General features: G+C 39.2%; 1 protein-coding gene across 2 annotated transcripts; it reads left to right on the plus strand.

The window, feature by feature from the left end:
• Positions 1 to 2,529: 2,529 nt before the first annotated feature.
• On the plus strand, positions 2,530 to 15,171 carry arhgap15 (Rho GTPase activating protein 15). 2 transcript variants are annotated; one of them, XM_067515062.1, is made up of 13 exons: positions 2,530 to 2,633; positions 5,996 to 6,167; positions 6,241 to 6,297; positions 8,509 to 8,652; positions 9,052 to 9,141; positions 9,636 to 9,734; positions 9,866 to 10,001; positions 11,327 to 11,461; positions 11,782 to 11,880; positions 11,969 to 12,046; positions 12,540 to 12,674; positions 13,524 to 13,629; positions 13,771 to 15,171. In XM_067515062.1, exons 1-13 carry the CDS (start codon positions 2,602 to 2,604, stop codon positions 13,952 to 13,954), a joined length of 1,467 nt encoding a protein of 488 aa, XP_067371163.1. In that variant the 5' UTR covers positions 2,530 to 2,601; the 3' UTR covers positions 13,955 to 15,171. The 2 variants fall into 2 exon arrangements, with proteins under 2 accessions (XP_067371163.1, XP_067371164.1); XM_067515063.1 differs by lacking the exon at positions 6,241 to 6,297.
• Positions 15,172 to 15,292: the final 121 nt, after the last annotated feature.

Below are 15,292 nucleotides of genomic sequence, written 5' to 3' on the forward strand. Positions count from 1 at the left end.
TCTCCTTCTCTTCTAACTCACATCCTACCTGTGGGGCATAACCACTCACAACATTGAACATCACCCCTTCAATTTCCAGCTTCAGACTCATCAACCTGTCTGATTCTCTTTTCACCTCTAGAACATTCCTCACAAACTCCTCTTTTAGGATAACTCCTACTCCATTTCTCCTCCTATCTGACCCATGGTAGAACAACTTGAACCCTGCTCCTAAGCTTCTAGCCTTGCTACCTTTCCACCTGGTCTCCTGGACACACAGTATGTCCACCTTCATTCTCTGCATCATGTCAATCAACTCTCTAGCCTTCCCTGTCACAGTACCAACATTCAAAGTCCCTACTGTCAGTCCTACATTCTTAGCTTTCGTCTTCTCTCTCTGCCTACGAACACACCTTCCTCCTCTCCTTCTTCCTCTTCGACCAACAGTAGTCCAATTTCCACCGGTACCCTGTAGGTCAACAGCACCGGTGGCAGTCGTTAAGCCGGGCCCCAACCGATCCGGTATGGAAGTCATTGTCACGATTCGCATGTTTAATTTGGCATGTGTTTTACGTCAGATACCCTTCCTGCCACAACCCTCTGCATTTATCCAGATTTGGGACTGGCACAAGAAGACACTGGCTTGTGCCCCCTTGCGGTTGCAGTACATTGCTATTGACTTTGTTACCAATTTATTGCTTTTGTTTTAATTTTTCTAGTCCTTTGATTGTCCTGCTGTTTCTTAATTGATTCATCTTGGTTATCATTCTAGTGAGGTTTAAGCTGGTAGGTATGTGAAATACTTTTCCCATATTTTTTGGCAAAATTGTGCAATCAATATCTGCAGTTCACAGATTGCCTACAAAAGAATTTTTGAAGATTTCATTGCAAAAGAAATGTCTTCATGGTGGTTTTTCCCTGACTCTTAGCCCATGGCTACTAAAGCTTGAAGCTGTAAACTGAGGGGGTGCTAGCCTAAGTCTTAACAGTGTTTAACAAAAGACATTATGTAAATCTCGGTTTTGAAAAGTTTACACATGAATATTGAATTAAGTTCTTGGCCAGTGTAATAATATGTGTGCACTTTGCTTACCATCAACAATGGCGTGAAAGGAGAATTCCTACAAAAATTTTAGTGATTTGAGTGCATCATTGGCACATCATGTGGCGACTGTGGTGCAGAAAGGTAGAGCTATTGTCCACAAATCTTGCAGTTGTTGGTTCAATCCCCGGCTCCTCCTCCGCCACATGTCAAAGTGTTCTTGAGCAAGACACTGGACCCCAACTTAGTTGCTCCTGGTGAGTGTTGGCCAGCTGCTTAACAGCTCCCCCATTGGTGTGTGATTGTGAGTGAGAATGGGTGAATGAGAAGCAGTGTAAAGTTCTTTGAGTGCCAATAGTTAGAAAAGCGCTATACAAGTGCAGACCATTTACATAGTAGTACACAGTTCACATCTGGTGGACATACAGTATATTGTTCAGCCCTGCCTTATAGACTAATTGGCCACAATGCTCAGTGAACCTAATCTTTCTAATGTTGTGGTGGACAGAGGTCAGCCAGGAAAAACATTAGGCTATTATGGACAGGTGGTAGGACACATAATATATCCCAGCTTGCTGTGTATGTGGCTGTGTAACTGCACATTGGTCGGAGGATGTGTTCTTCCCTGTCCTTCACAACATCAAAACCAACGGGTCATATTAATTAATTTACAAGTTTTAAAACTTTTAAAGCTTGCAAAGGGTGACGTTAAACATCACAGTTGATTTGTTAGAATTTTAGTTTGAGTTAAAATAGGTCCAAACCAAAATTTTATAACTCATTTTCTATAATGTGGCCTCTCCCACTTCAGCATTACAGGCCTACAAAGTAATGGATTCTAGTCCATAAGGGAAGTAAAATTCCTAGAAAAACAATGGATTAATACATTGAACAAAACATATTGTAGACGACTATAAAAATCCTAGAGTGTCAATCAATGTCACTGAGGGACCGTGCACAACCATGCCTTACACTACTTTCTGATCCTCCAAGGCAATTGTTGTTGGCCTAGCAAAGTGTGGTTAATAAGTTACACCGCTCTGCAGTCCACTATCACTAATCACTGTTCCACATAAACAGACAGACATACTGGAAATTAATTCTATTTATCTTTGAGTTCCTTCCAAAAATATCACATGAAATGTAAACATTAGTAGTTAATCGTGTCTGTGTCTCTGCGTATATTGCTACATATTTTATCTTGTTAGGTTTATTAAGGCATTATTATTTATTAAGGCAGCAATGGTATAATGGATGATCCACACAATCTTCATTTCCTTGTTTTTACTATTCAAAGAAGTGAGATTTACATTAAGAAGAAACACTGAAACACTGGGCTTCTTTCTCAGAACGGGTGAAAACTGTCTGAAAGCTTTAAATTAATCACATACATAATCTAACGGGGACAGTGTGTAGACAGAAGAATGATCCTAATGCACAAACACTGTGACAAACTGATCAGGCTGTTTTTTTCCAGGAAATAAACAGCTGCAGCAGTTGCACTGTAACAGGCAGCAGGTTCGAAGAAACCACGTGATGACTCTTACTTCCTCTTACAGTCAGGCCTCGTCTATTTTTTGATGATCACTGGCAGAGAGATGGCGGGTACGAGGTAAGATCACAGTAACTTTTCTCTCTGGTTTATCATGGTCTTATCTTATTGGTGTTGGATTGCGACTTCCTATACTTCTTGAAGCGTTTATGTGGATTTGTTTGTTGCTCTACACCTACACACACTTACATCCTTTGGGTGAAGAACAATGACATTTGTTGCAGTACATATTCCAAAGTGAAATTATTTGTTTCCTGCATATTTTACAAAAATACTTCATAACTTCAGGTTGAAACTTGATTGTCAAGTTGAGGTTAAGACAATATATATAGTAATGTTAATGTGAAGAGGTGAAAATGAGACTTTCTGCATGACTGAGGTCCAGCTTCCGCTGTTTGGAGAGTTGAATCTTGTTTCCTGTCACTGAAGCTTTTTGTCATCGTGCTGTTTCAGGGTGAGAGTGATGACGGCTGTTATACAGAAGCTGTACAGTTCTTTAATCTCATGCCAACTGAGAGAACTGAGGCAGTTTGACTCTGATATCAAATTAGGGGCATTTAATTATTGTTTAGTCTTGTCTAACATTTATATCACTGTGGTTGTGTGATCATGTCCATCGCTTTTAATCACTTTCCTTAGGTGATTCATACAATGTTTGAATTTCTCCATTAAGTACTTACATTTGTACACTTTCATTTTTCAGTTCATGTTACATCTTCTTCTACTGCACTGGGACCAAAAATCTCCTAACTTTTACGAATTTAACCCTTAAGAGGTCCTTAAAAATCCAGATTTGATCCTAAAGACAAATACTGTCACCTTACTAAAAATGTTATGTAATAATATTTTTTCCACTTTAAATGAGTCAATCTTCTGAAACCACTTTAGCCTGAAATATACATATCAAATGTTATCCATTATGTTTGAATAACTCCACAGTTTTTTTTTGTATTAGAACAAATATGGCCTTCTAAGAGAAAACATTTATGAAGTTGGACGCACACACACACACACACACACACACACACACACACACACATACACACAAACATACACACACACACACACACACACACTATAAATCTAACATCACCACCATCATCTAGTGACACACACTTATCATTTTATTAGCAAGACACCCTTGCAGAAAACTGTAAAAACTGTGAAATTTTGCTGCATGCGTTGAATAGGAAAAAGTAGCACCATCTGGTGGACAAATATAAAAATTACAAATTGAAATCTAGTAGTCCAACATGAAATCTTGACATAAAGGAATGCATTTGTTTATGTTAAAATACATGTGGGCTCACAAATGGCATTTTCAATGGTTTTCAATTGGTCATTTTTTGTGCTTAGGATCAAATGCACTCTTGTCTCACAGCAAGAACATTCAATCCCCGGGCTGCACAGGGCCTTCTTGTGTGGAGTTTGCATGTTCTCCCCGTGTTTGCCTTTCCTCTGGGTGCTCCGGTTTCCCTACTGCTAAAAACATGTGTTTTAGGGACTAGGTCAAGCCACTCAGTCGCAGTGGCTTGGGACTACCCCTGCATCTGATTATCTGAAAGAATTTTGTTTTACACCTTGTATGTATAATGACAAATACCTAATTTAAGGAACTGAGACAACAATTGTAAAGTTTGAGCTATATCCATTCCAAATAGGTAAAATGGCTTGAATATAAAAAACTGAATGTCCCAAATGTCTGTAGGACCTCTTAAGGGCTAAATATCTCTTTCCTACTTCTATAACTCCCTCATATCATCTCTGTTTTCATGACTGTGCTTATTTCAGTGTTTCCAATGTCAAGCAAGTACGTTAGGAAATCTGCATTTGCTCAAATAACTTCCTTGACTTCAAATCTCACTGAAGATTGGGGTTCAGACTCTCTTTATTATAGCCTGACAGCCTCTCTATACCCTGGTCTTATTGCTAGCTTCTCCATCAAACCTGTTTTCATTTTTTACAAAGAAGGTCACTGTGATGGTTCCATGTTGACACATCCTGTAGGTGTTCACATGATGGTAAACTTGACTCTGAGCTCACAATTATTCTTGTCTGATTTTAGGTAACTCCAAGGAGCTTAAAAAATACACAAAAAGGTCTTGTTCACAAACACAGAAGAACTTACTATGCTCTCTGAAATGACATGATGAATTTAAAAAATATATAAATGACAGTAAAATGACCTGCAAAAATATTTTGTTGCACAGCCTTTGGACACAATCACTGCAACAACTCCTGTAGCTCTGAGTGGGACTTCTGCACCTGCTGAAGTTCTTGGTGTTTGAAAAGAAACATAGCTGCAGAGCCTTGAATGTTAACCTTTACATTTACAGGTGTAGTTGTATGAAAGTCATTTTACTTGGATACTGTCCAAAAGTCTTTCCCTTGGACATGTTCGTCTGTAAATGTATTTCTGATGTCAGACTCCCTCTGGTTCTTGTCCAGTGTGTGGCCCACAATAACACACAAACACACTGACTAGTCTTTCCCACTTAAACAGAAATAATGACATCAATAAGGAGTGAGGAGGACATTAAGTTAGGAATTCGCACTTTATTCACAAGGGGGAAGTCTCACTGACATCAACAATCTCATTTATAATACAAACCTGTCTAATAAAATAAAGTATAGACAAACAAATACTAAATATTACTAAAAATACTAAAAAAAAAATATATAGAAATATTGACCAGGATACACTGTAACTAATTCCACTTACTTTTCTTAAAGTATCTGTTTTTATCTTCATGTTTTCAGATAAGCTTATAAACAACTTCAAGTGTCTAAAACTATTTATTCAGTTCTATTTGGGCTCTTTTTGTGTTCCTTTACTTTTATTCACTGTTATTTATTCATTTTGGACCTCTGACCATTTCTTACACTTCTGTATTTTGTTGGAGGTTTTCCTTGTACTTGATAGCTGAAGGACAAAAGTTGTGTAACCAGGGTGAAGCAATTACCGCTTCAAACAGGAAGCCAAACAGGAAAAAGTCACACTGTTGTAAAACTTAACTGAATTGTTACACACAAAACTGAAACAAATAATTTATTTTTGATGTAATTTAAATGTTTTTTTTGTAAGTGTTTTTCGTCATTTATTTAAAAAATGAGAATACTGATTTTGTTTATAGTCCATCATGCTGTAGTTCTACAGGCCATTATGTTTTTGCCATGAATCTTGTGTCAAATATGAATCATATAATAACATTCATTCTGAGTTGCAGTCTTCCAGCAAACTGTCCCAGTGACCCAGTCTAGTTCAAAAACAGCTAAGTACAGGTCAACCAGCAGGCTGGATATAGGCACAGAGATATGTTGAAACACATTAATCGATTAAAAAGAATGTGTGCAAAGAAACAGACTCCAACACTGAGCAAAAATTTTTTTTTTACTTTTTATGAATTTTTGCTTGTCCACAGAATCACAAACCTACAGAATGTAAAGCAGCCCCCACTGCTACAGCCTCCACAGCGGACCACAGCAGGGCAGGGAGCGGTGCAAATGCGCATCAAGACCTCACAGACCTCTGGAGACCGACTGAGCCAGTCCAAGTCCATGGTGCTGCAGGAGTCTGACCTTCCTCAGAAACCTGTACGTAAACCACAAATGACCTCTGACATACAGCTCTTCTTAATCCATTTCTAATAGGGTCTTTTGGTCGTAGATCTCTCGGCATCGCAGGAACCAGTCTCAGCACAACGTTGCTGTGTTGGAACCATTTGTGAGTACACAGCTCATAAGTTCACCATGAAACCCAGAAGAGTACATCTCCATCCTATCAGTTTTCCTGTTTCATATGTATATTCTTTTTGAGTTTTTTTATATTCTTTACATATGCATAATATATGTAGAGGGACATTGCATTACCTTTCACAGGTGGTCATAATGTTATGCCTGATTGGTGTGGGTGTGTATATATATATATATACACTATATTGCCAAAAGTATTCGCTCACCTGCCTTTAGACCCATATTTACTTTAGTGACATCCCATTCTTAATCTATTGGGTTTAATATGATGTCGGCCCACCCTTTGCAGCTATAACAGCTTCAACTCTTCTGGGAGGGCTTTCCATGAGGTTTAGAGTAAGTTTATGAAATACATAATACACAGTGCTCGCAGTCTTCGCTCTAATTCATCCCAAAGGTGTTCTATCTGGTTGAGGTCAAGACTCTGTGCAGGCCAGTCAAATTCTTCCACACCAAACTTACTCATACATGTCTTTATGGACCTTGCTTTGTGCACCTGAATTCATTTACTTGGATGGGTGAGCGAATACTTTTGGCAATATAGTGTGTGTTTGTGTGTGTGTGTGTACATGTGTTTAACTGGCTCCTCTGGTCACAACACAAGTTGAAGTGTCCTTGAGTAAGACACTAAATCCCAACTTAGTTGCTCCTGGTGAGTTTTGTCCAGCAGCATAGCAGCTCCCTCATCGGAGTGTGTGTATGATTGAAAGTGCAAATGGGTGAATGAGAAGCAGTGTAAAGCACTTTGAGTTCCAATAGGTAGAAAAGCACTATATAAGTGAAGACCATTTACCATTTCAATTAACTTTCTTTTTGTTTCAAGTAGGTTTGTGGATCAATCCAAACACACATATACACACCCATTGAATAACATTAATAACTTAGTGCGTATGTTAAAGTTTAAGGTCATCCAATAAAAGGCCCCTAGCAAACACTGGGCATTTTACTGATGCATTTTCCTTGGCCTGCTGAAGAACATCTCAAATGTCTGCTGTGCTGGTTTGCCAGTGCTTTCCTCACAGCATCTTGATCGGATTCAGATCTGGTCATTAACACTTGGTAAATGGTAAATGGCCACTTTACAATGTTTATACTCATTTACCCATTCATAGACCAATGGCAGTGGCTGCCATGCAAGTTGCTCACCTGACCCAAAAGGAGCAACTTGGGGTTCAGTGTCTTGCCCGAGGACACTTCAACACATAGCCATGAAGGTAATCGGGAATTGAACCACTGACCCTGTGATCCATGGAAGACTGCCTTACCAGCTGAGCTATACTGTAGCTGCACATTATCATAGAACTGACCAAGTCATTACTGAGATTATCTCAACAGCTGCAGATCATTCTAAAACAACCAGGAAGAAGGCTTGGGCTCATTGTCATGCTGAAAAATGAAATAATCCACAGGGAATGACGTGCCTCTTCAGTATGCAGTGGTATCCAAGCTGATTGAGGCCTTAAACATGATACAGAACATCCACTCTGTCATTGCAAAAACATCCCAAGATTATTACATTTCACCCTCCAGGCTTCACTGATGATGTTGGACAGGCATCTATCATCTTTTCATGAGCTCTGCATCTGACTTATGTTCTTCACTTGGATCCAAACACCTCAAACTTTGACTCATCAGTCCACAAGACTTTGTTCCAGTCATCTGAAGTCCACTGTCCATGGATTTGATCAAGTTAAGAGCATCTGTACTGGATTATTTAGAAAACTGATCAGTGGAAAGCCACAGATTTGTCAGCCCATTGTTGCTGAAAGTACAGTTTAACATGCAAATTTGCATTAACCATTATTGAAATATGCTTAAAAATGTATGTAAAATGTTTTTTGTGTTTTGTGGTCCATATTCAAACGTTTAATTGACTAAAACCAACAAAAGATAACAGAAATACAACAGTGTGTAGAAATATATATAGACACACATACAGTACATATCAATCCACCAGTGAACACATATGCTGGAGCAACCAGTTCAGCATCCTGTGTGAGGGTACTTCAACACATAGACAAGATCATACTACTTACCTGCAGTTACTGGATAACCCGCTCACCCTCTTGATACAGTGTGTGTGTGTGTGTGTGTTTGTGTGTGTGTGTGTGTGTGTGTGTGTGTGTGTGTGTTTGTGTGTTTGTGTGTGTGTGTGTGTGTGTGTGTGTGTGTGTGTGTCAAGGTGGAACTCAAAGGTGAAAATCTTAATGTGGCCAAAATCTCAGAGAGTGGGAAGAAGCAGAGGAAGAACTGGACTTCAATGTGGACTGTGCTGACTTCAGACCAGCTGCTGTTTTACAAAGACAGACAACAAGAAACTAGTCTGGTAAAAAAAAGCCCTTTAACTTATTTCCTGTCTGATCCATTTGGGAAAGAGAGACCGTCTGCATCTTAAAAATGTATCTGTATGTAAACTTCTGACTCATCTAAGAAATTACCTGCAGTAGCTAAATAGCTCATCAGTTTAAAGTGTCAATTTTAGCAAAAACCAAAACAAGTTATTGACTATACCATCTGTTTTATGCTGCTGATCCAGATCCATCTAACTTCAATTTCTTACTAGTTCTTTTTATACATTTATATAAACAATGACAAATGCCATTATCGTTGGACTTTCTGACTGTTGCAGTAAAAGATGTAATAAATCACGTGAAATGCTGTGAACCTGCAGAACATTTTCTGTGAATCTTTCGTGTCTAAATTTAAATCCTTTGTGTGTCTTCAGAAACCAGGAGGCAAGATAGACATGGTCCAGCTGTGTGGAGCACTGATTGAGTGGACAACAGAGAAGTCCAGCAGGAAAAATGTCTTCCAGGTACCAAACACTTTCCACTACTGACTTTGAACTACTGAGTTCACATCAGTCTGGACGTATGGGGGTTCATTGTCTTCACTAAACACTGGCCATGCTGGGTTAGGGTTAGAAATGGTCCCTGATGTGTGATCTGCATGGAATTCATAGGAAAAACAATGTGAGCAAATGATACAACCTAGGGATGTGGTATAGATGAGGCCCAAAGAGCTGAGACCTAGGAAACATGTAAAAGGCAATGACTACTGTAGTCTTACTCCTACTTCTTGCTTACGCTGTCAAAGGCTGCAGATAGTTCAGGTACAATTCTGACCCCTAAAGCCAAACTGGTTGACATCAGAGAAGGAAATCTGATCTTTGATTAAAGACTGCTTGTTCAAGGGTCTTGGCCTGGAATGGAAGAAACACAAGAGTGAAGTAATCTATGCCTGATCAAGTTGAGATATGTTTGTCCTAAGTCTTCATGCCACTAAATCCATCATTTTCACCTGCTTCAGGTGACCACAAACACAGGAAGTGAGTACCTCCTCCAGACTGACAATTACTCCACTGCCAACAAATGGTATGATGGTGTGAAAAAGGCCATCGACTCTTCAGTAAGAACTTGTGTGCTTTCTGATCATTACTTTTATAAGTGTGGTTTATCTATTTGTCCATCATATTTTCAGACCAGATTATTAGTAAAATATAATCTTGTCAGCTGCTGTTACTCTTTTTTTATCTTCAGACTAAAGCAGATGGGGGTTTCCCTTTGCGAAAGTCGAACAGTACAGACTACCTCCCCAGACACAGTTCCCTACCTGGGTATGGCTCAGCTTCCCCCAGTGCCAAACAACGCAATCCAGTCAACAGACGGTCCATCAGTAAGTGGCTGATTATTAAAGTGTGTTCTAGCTTCCTGTGATCTGATCTTCACCAGTCTGATAATACACAGTCATGATCTTTCATGTCTTTATTGAACACACCCATTACACACACATACACAGAGTGATGGCAGAGAGGCAGCAAAGCAGCCCCGAATCATGATGATCTCTCCACTGGACTTACTTGTTGATATGATTTTTTCATGTTGACATGTTGTTTTGTTTTTACACCAGGAGTAGTGCTGTCCTCAGGACATTTTCCCTTGTAGTCTTGTGGAGCGTGGTCTTCAGACGTGATGCAATGGTGTTTTTGGAGAGCAACGGATTCCTCTGTTGTGCTCTGCTAATAAAACAATGGCTGTGCCATGATTTGTGTGTGGTTAATTCAATGACAGAGATGTTAACTCAGAAGAATCCTTCAAGTCTTAAGCTGTTACTCTATGATTCATTTTTACCTAATTGAACATGCTACACTGTGCTTTCAGAGTGGTCTTGGCTGGGCCCACTTCTATTCAAAGCAGCCACGCCGTCAATCAAATAGTTTCCATTTGTAGACAGTAGAGCTAACTGTAGACTGATGAATATCTAAAGTCATTGAGATTCCTCTGTGACCCTCTCCAGCTCAATGCAGGTCTCTATTTTTGGGAGGAAAGGCTGGTTTTGACTAGACATTGAGACTGATTATTTTTCATAAATCAAGGTAGTTTTAAACCCCATTGGCTGGACTGCAGGCTTGCTAAAATCTATGCAGAAATGTGACAATTGATAATAGGTCTAACAGCAATATATCCACGAATGTAACAAGTATGCACATTACCAATACTTTCTTTGCCCTGGTTAAAGGGACGCCAAATCAATCATGAAAGATGGTCACTCTGTTAAAACTAATCACTGATGAATCAAATGAATGAATCAGTCAAGTTAATAGAGAACACTTCTCCTGATAAGCGTCTTTTGTCACCAAAAGGATAAAGTACACATGACCCTACAATTAATTAACTTGCAAGGTGCATGATAAATTTGTGTAGAAAAACATCCACATTTCCTGTTGTTGTAAGATCCTCAGGCTGACTGGTCCAACTCGGAGCAACTGTGAGCATAAACACTAAAAACAGCTTCAGATTATGGGTGTATTTTACAATAATTTGACTTCATTAAAGATCACATTACATGTCATTAGCAATATTTGCAGATCACCAGGAAACTTTTCTTTGTCTTGTGACTTTGAATCTGTCATTGGTCTGTAACTGAAACACAAAGAAACTATGCACCAGGTTTTACAAGCCTGTGGTGCTGAAACCAAATATTTCTTCTTTTGTTCCCAGACATGTTTGGCAGCTCCAAGCTCAAGCACAGCGCATCGGACAGTGCAGACAAGAATGGAGTGAAAAACAGACTGAAGAAGTTCATCATCAGACGTCCATCCATGAAGACCCTGCAGGAGAAAGGCCTCATCAAAGGTTTCTACTTTATCTTTAAGTGGAACTCATTTTTCCTTTAGCAGCTTTAAGTTGTTCAACTCTCTTTTCTTTTCCATGCAAATATTCATGTTTGTATTGAGGCAGCTCACATGAAAGAAATATCATCTCTTAGAGTGTATGATAGATGCTTCTTGTGCACTATTACATTTACATAGAAAGTGTAAATTTGGATCGTCCCATAATTCTCACCATGGTATCAAATCTGGGTATAACAAGTCTATTTCTGAGCCCTTTAGTGATTTCAGTAAAACTGACCATTACTGATAAATCTGACTTAAACCTGCTGCAACGTGTCTCAGATCGAGTGTTCGGGTGCCATCTCTTGACTCTCTGCCAGCGAGAAGGAACCACAGTGCCCAAATTTGTTCGGGTCTGTGTAGAGGCAGTTGACAAGCGAGGTGCGTTCAAACCTTTATACTTCACAACGATTAGGGTTAGTTTGGTTGGTTCTGATTTATTGTTCTTGAACTGTGTTTGGGCTGTCAGGACTTGAGGTTGACGGGATCTACAGAGTCAGTGGGAATCTGGCCACCATCCAGAAACTTCGCTTCCTTGTCGATCAAGGTGAGTCAAATGCAAACCAGTCTTCTTTGAAACTTAAAACACACCCTTTATTTGAAGAGGAAAACCATTAAATAATACTAAAACACAGATTTTACACTGAAGATGTCTTAAATAAATCTTTAAAAACTCTTAATGAGCTCCTGGTGCTGTCTGTAAATATGTTTTAAATATGTTTTAAAATGCTTGAAGATAAATTTAACACTCTGGTCCCTAACAAATGTTAAATTGGCTTAGAGTGTTGTTGCTTACCTTTTCTACAAAAAATTATATTTACACTTATTCTGTCAAACCTGCTTCATAGACATATCAGCCAACTAAATATGTACAGAATATATAAAGGATTTTAGTAATTATTGATGCTCTAATAAAACCACTGCTAGATGTGACACAGATGAGTTCATTGGATAAACAAAATGCTAGAACAGCTCACCACAAAAACAACATCCTCAGCACAACAATTACTGAAACACTCTGTTCTGATCTGTCTCTCCAGAGGAGGACCTGGACTTAGACAACAACCAGTGGGAGGACATCCATGTTGTCACTGGAGCCCTGAAGATGTTTTTCCGTGAGCTGCCAGAACCATTATTCCCCTTCAGGTTCTTCCAACCATTTGTGGAGGCTGTCAGTGAGTGAAAACACAATACAGTTCCAGTTTTGTCAGAAAGTTTATCCTGTTATCAGGTGATTCAGATTCATACACTACACTACACTATTACACTACAATCTATGCCACCAGAAATATTTCATTAGTTTCAGCTTAAAAGCTACAGAAGTACACAAACTCTATACACTTTACAGTGAGCTATTTGATACATTACACATGTGCCATGGAACAATTCCAAGCCCAACCAGTGTGCATTTCACCACAGTCTGATTCAGCACAGTTCAGGTCAATATGATACCATGTGATTGGACAACAGTTCAATTTTTTTTCAATTTCATTATATAGACTTTTACAAACTGGCTTTTACAAATAGACAAATATGTAAACTATTATTAGCGGTCACATTCCGCATATCCTGAATAATGGACAATGGAACGCTGGTCACTCACTCCACACCGCACATTGAAGAGTATACATCCACAGAACAGATAACCAGAAAGTACTGCAAATTTCAAAGGGATAAAATCTATTTGGTGACATTTCTAAACATTCTAAAAAGTCCTAAAACGTAATAATCACATCAGATTATATCTATGCAAACATGTTATAATCGATGAATCTCAGTTTCTTTGCACTCACATCATGTCCCTATGTTTTTCCATCAACACAAATGAGCTAATCTTCCAGTCAATTGATACACACAAACTACAAAAACACAAACAACCCACTGGGCAGTTTAGGTTGTTTAGCAGCATTACTGTGATGCCCTCTAACAAGGCCATGACTCTCAACTGCTCCTGCGAAGCTGCTCCACATTGTTCCTGAAAACTTCAGTATTTAAACATTAAACTTCTGTGTTTGTTGTTTCAGAAATCAAAGAATCCAAACAAAAAATGCAGGCTGTGAAAAAACTGATCCAGCAGCTGCCAAAACCAAACCAGGACACAATGAAGTTGCTGTTTAGCCACCTACACAGGTGCATCAACGTACATCACAGCTATGTCTGAATCACACCTATATAGTGTACATTGTGTGTACACTGATGTAACCTGACACTGTTTCAGAAGGTGAAGTAAATGTTTAAGCTCACTCATTTTTTTCTGTTGCTGTTTTTCAGACTCCTGAAGTTTTCCAGACAGAACCTAATGTCCACTCAGAGCATTGGTATTGTGTTTGGCCCCACACTGATGTGGCCTGAGCTGGATGCAGGAAACATGGCAGTAAACATGGTCTACCAGAACCAGATTGTGGAGTTCATCCTCATTGAAACACAAGAGATCTTTGACCTGAACAGGAACTGAACTGTTCCGACATGGACTGGATCATCTGATGGGCTCACTTTACCCATGAAAGCAAACAATAACCTTGTCACCTTGGATACGCTAAAGCATTGCCTGGTTTGTGCTGGACTGTAAAAAAGTAACATATGGACTACGATCAGAAAAACATTTTTAAAAGCTCAAATCAATTCTTTATTGGCTCAATGGTTCTGGCTTTCCTACGTCAAAGATTTGCATGGAGTCAACACGATGGTCACCTGCCAAACCTCATTTTAAAAAAAAACAGGCTTTTGATTTTCATTAGATGTGTGTCTCACTCACCAGGTTCAGACTGAACCAGTAACTGGGTGAACTTCCTTTGATAACCTAGGGCTCTGCTTCTTCCATGTAGTCAGTCTTCCTAATAGGAGCTACACCCTGCCACTGGTTCAGGTATATGGGGAACACGTTGGTCACAATCACAACTAAGGAGATGGACATTTCTCAAAACGCATTCATGCATTGGACCAAAACATCAGGTTCACATAGAAGGATGCCACAGGGAACTGTGGGGCCTTCTTGGATTTTGCCATACATATAGTTCGTAGAAATATGGAGGAAACCCAACTACACAGATCAATGTTTAGTCTGACTATCAACACCCTGTGGAGCACAAGCTGGTGGTTATCAGAACTCCACAACACCAGGGTGAGAGTGTCAAGTTAGGCTTGGGTAGCTGAGCCAGCAGGAGCCTGCCCACAAAAGACAGACAAGAACATTTTACCCAGATTAGTGCTTTTCCTTGTCCCCCCTCATCTTGTGGAGTTAGTTGTTTTTGTTTCAATAATCATAGTAGGATTCCTTTGAAGTCAGTTGATGAGTCTATGTCAGCCTGGGTGTCCCATGTTTGCAGTGGTGTTGGAATCCAGGGCCCTAAATTTTCTTATGTCCACAAACAGGTTCCAGAAGAACAAGTTTGACTTTGATAGTCATGAAAGTTGCACTGGAAATCAACCTTTGGCAGTTTCTCGTCTTTGCTTCCAGCTCCATGTTTTTAGCTTTGCCCACTCTCATGCACATTTTTGGTTAATATTGGTAAATTTAATCAGTTTTTACTGGACTTTCATGCAGAAATATCGTTTATAGGTACAAGATGATGACTTATGTAAACACGCCCCCATATTTAATTGTGTGGTTCAATACTTTCTGAACAACAATGAAGCTCGGTGGTACAGGAGAATAAAGCAATTTAAATGCTTCATGGTTGATTTTGGTCAATTTGAGATTGATTGACAAAAACAAAGTACAGAAAACCACTGCTCTTAGGTTTTAAAAGTGGATTCACAATAAAGCCACAAAAGAGAAAGATTCAACCGTTTA

This window comes from Channa argus, chromosome 9, assembly GCF_033026475.1.
Source record: "Channa argus isolate prfri chromosome 9, Channa argus male v1.0, whole genome shotgun sequence".
Classification (NCBI taxonomy): domain Eukaryota; kingdom Metazoa; phylum Chordata; class Actinopteri; order Anabantiformes; family Channidae; genus Channa; species Channa argus.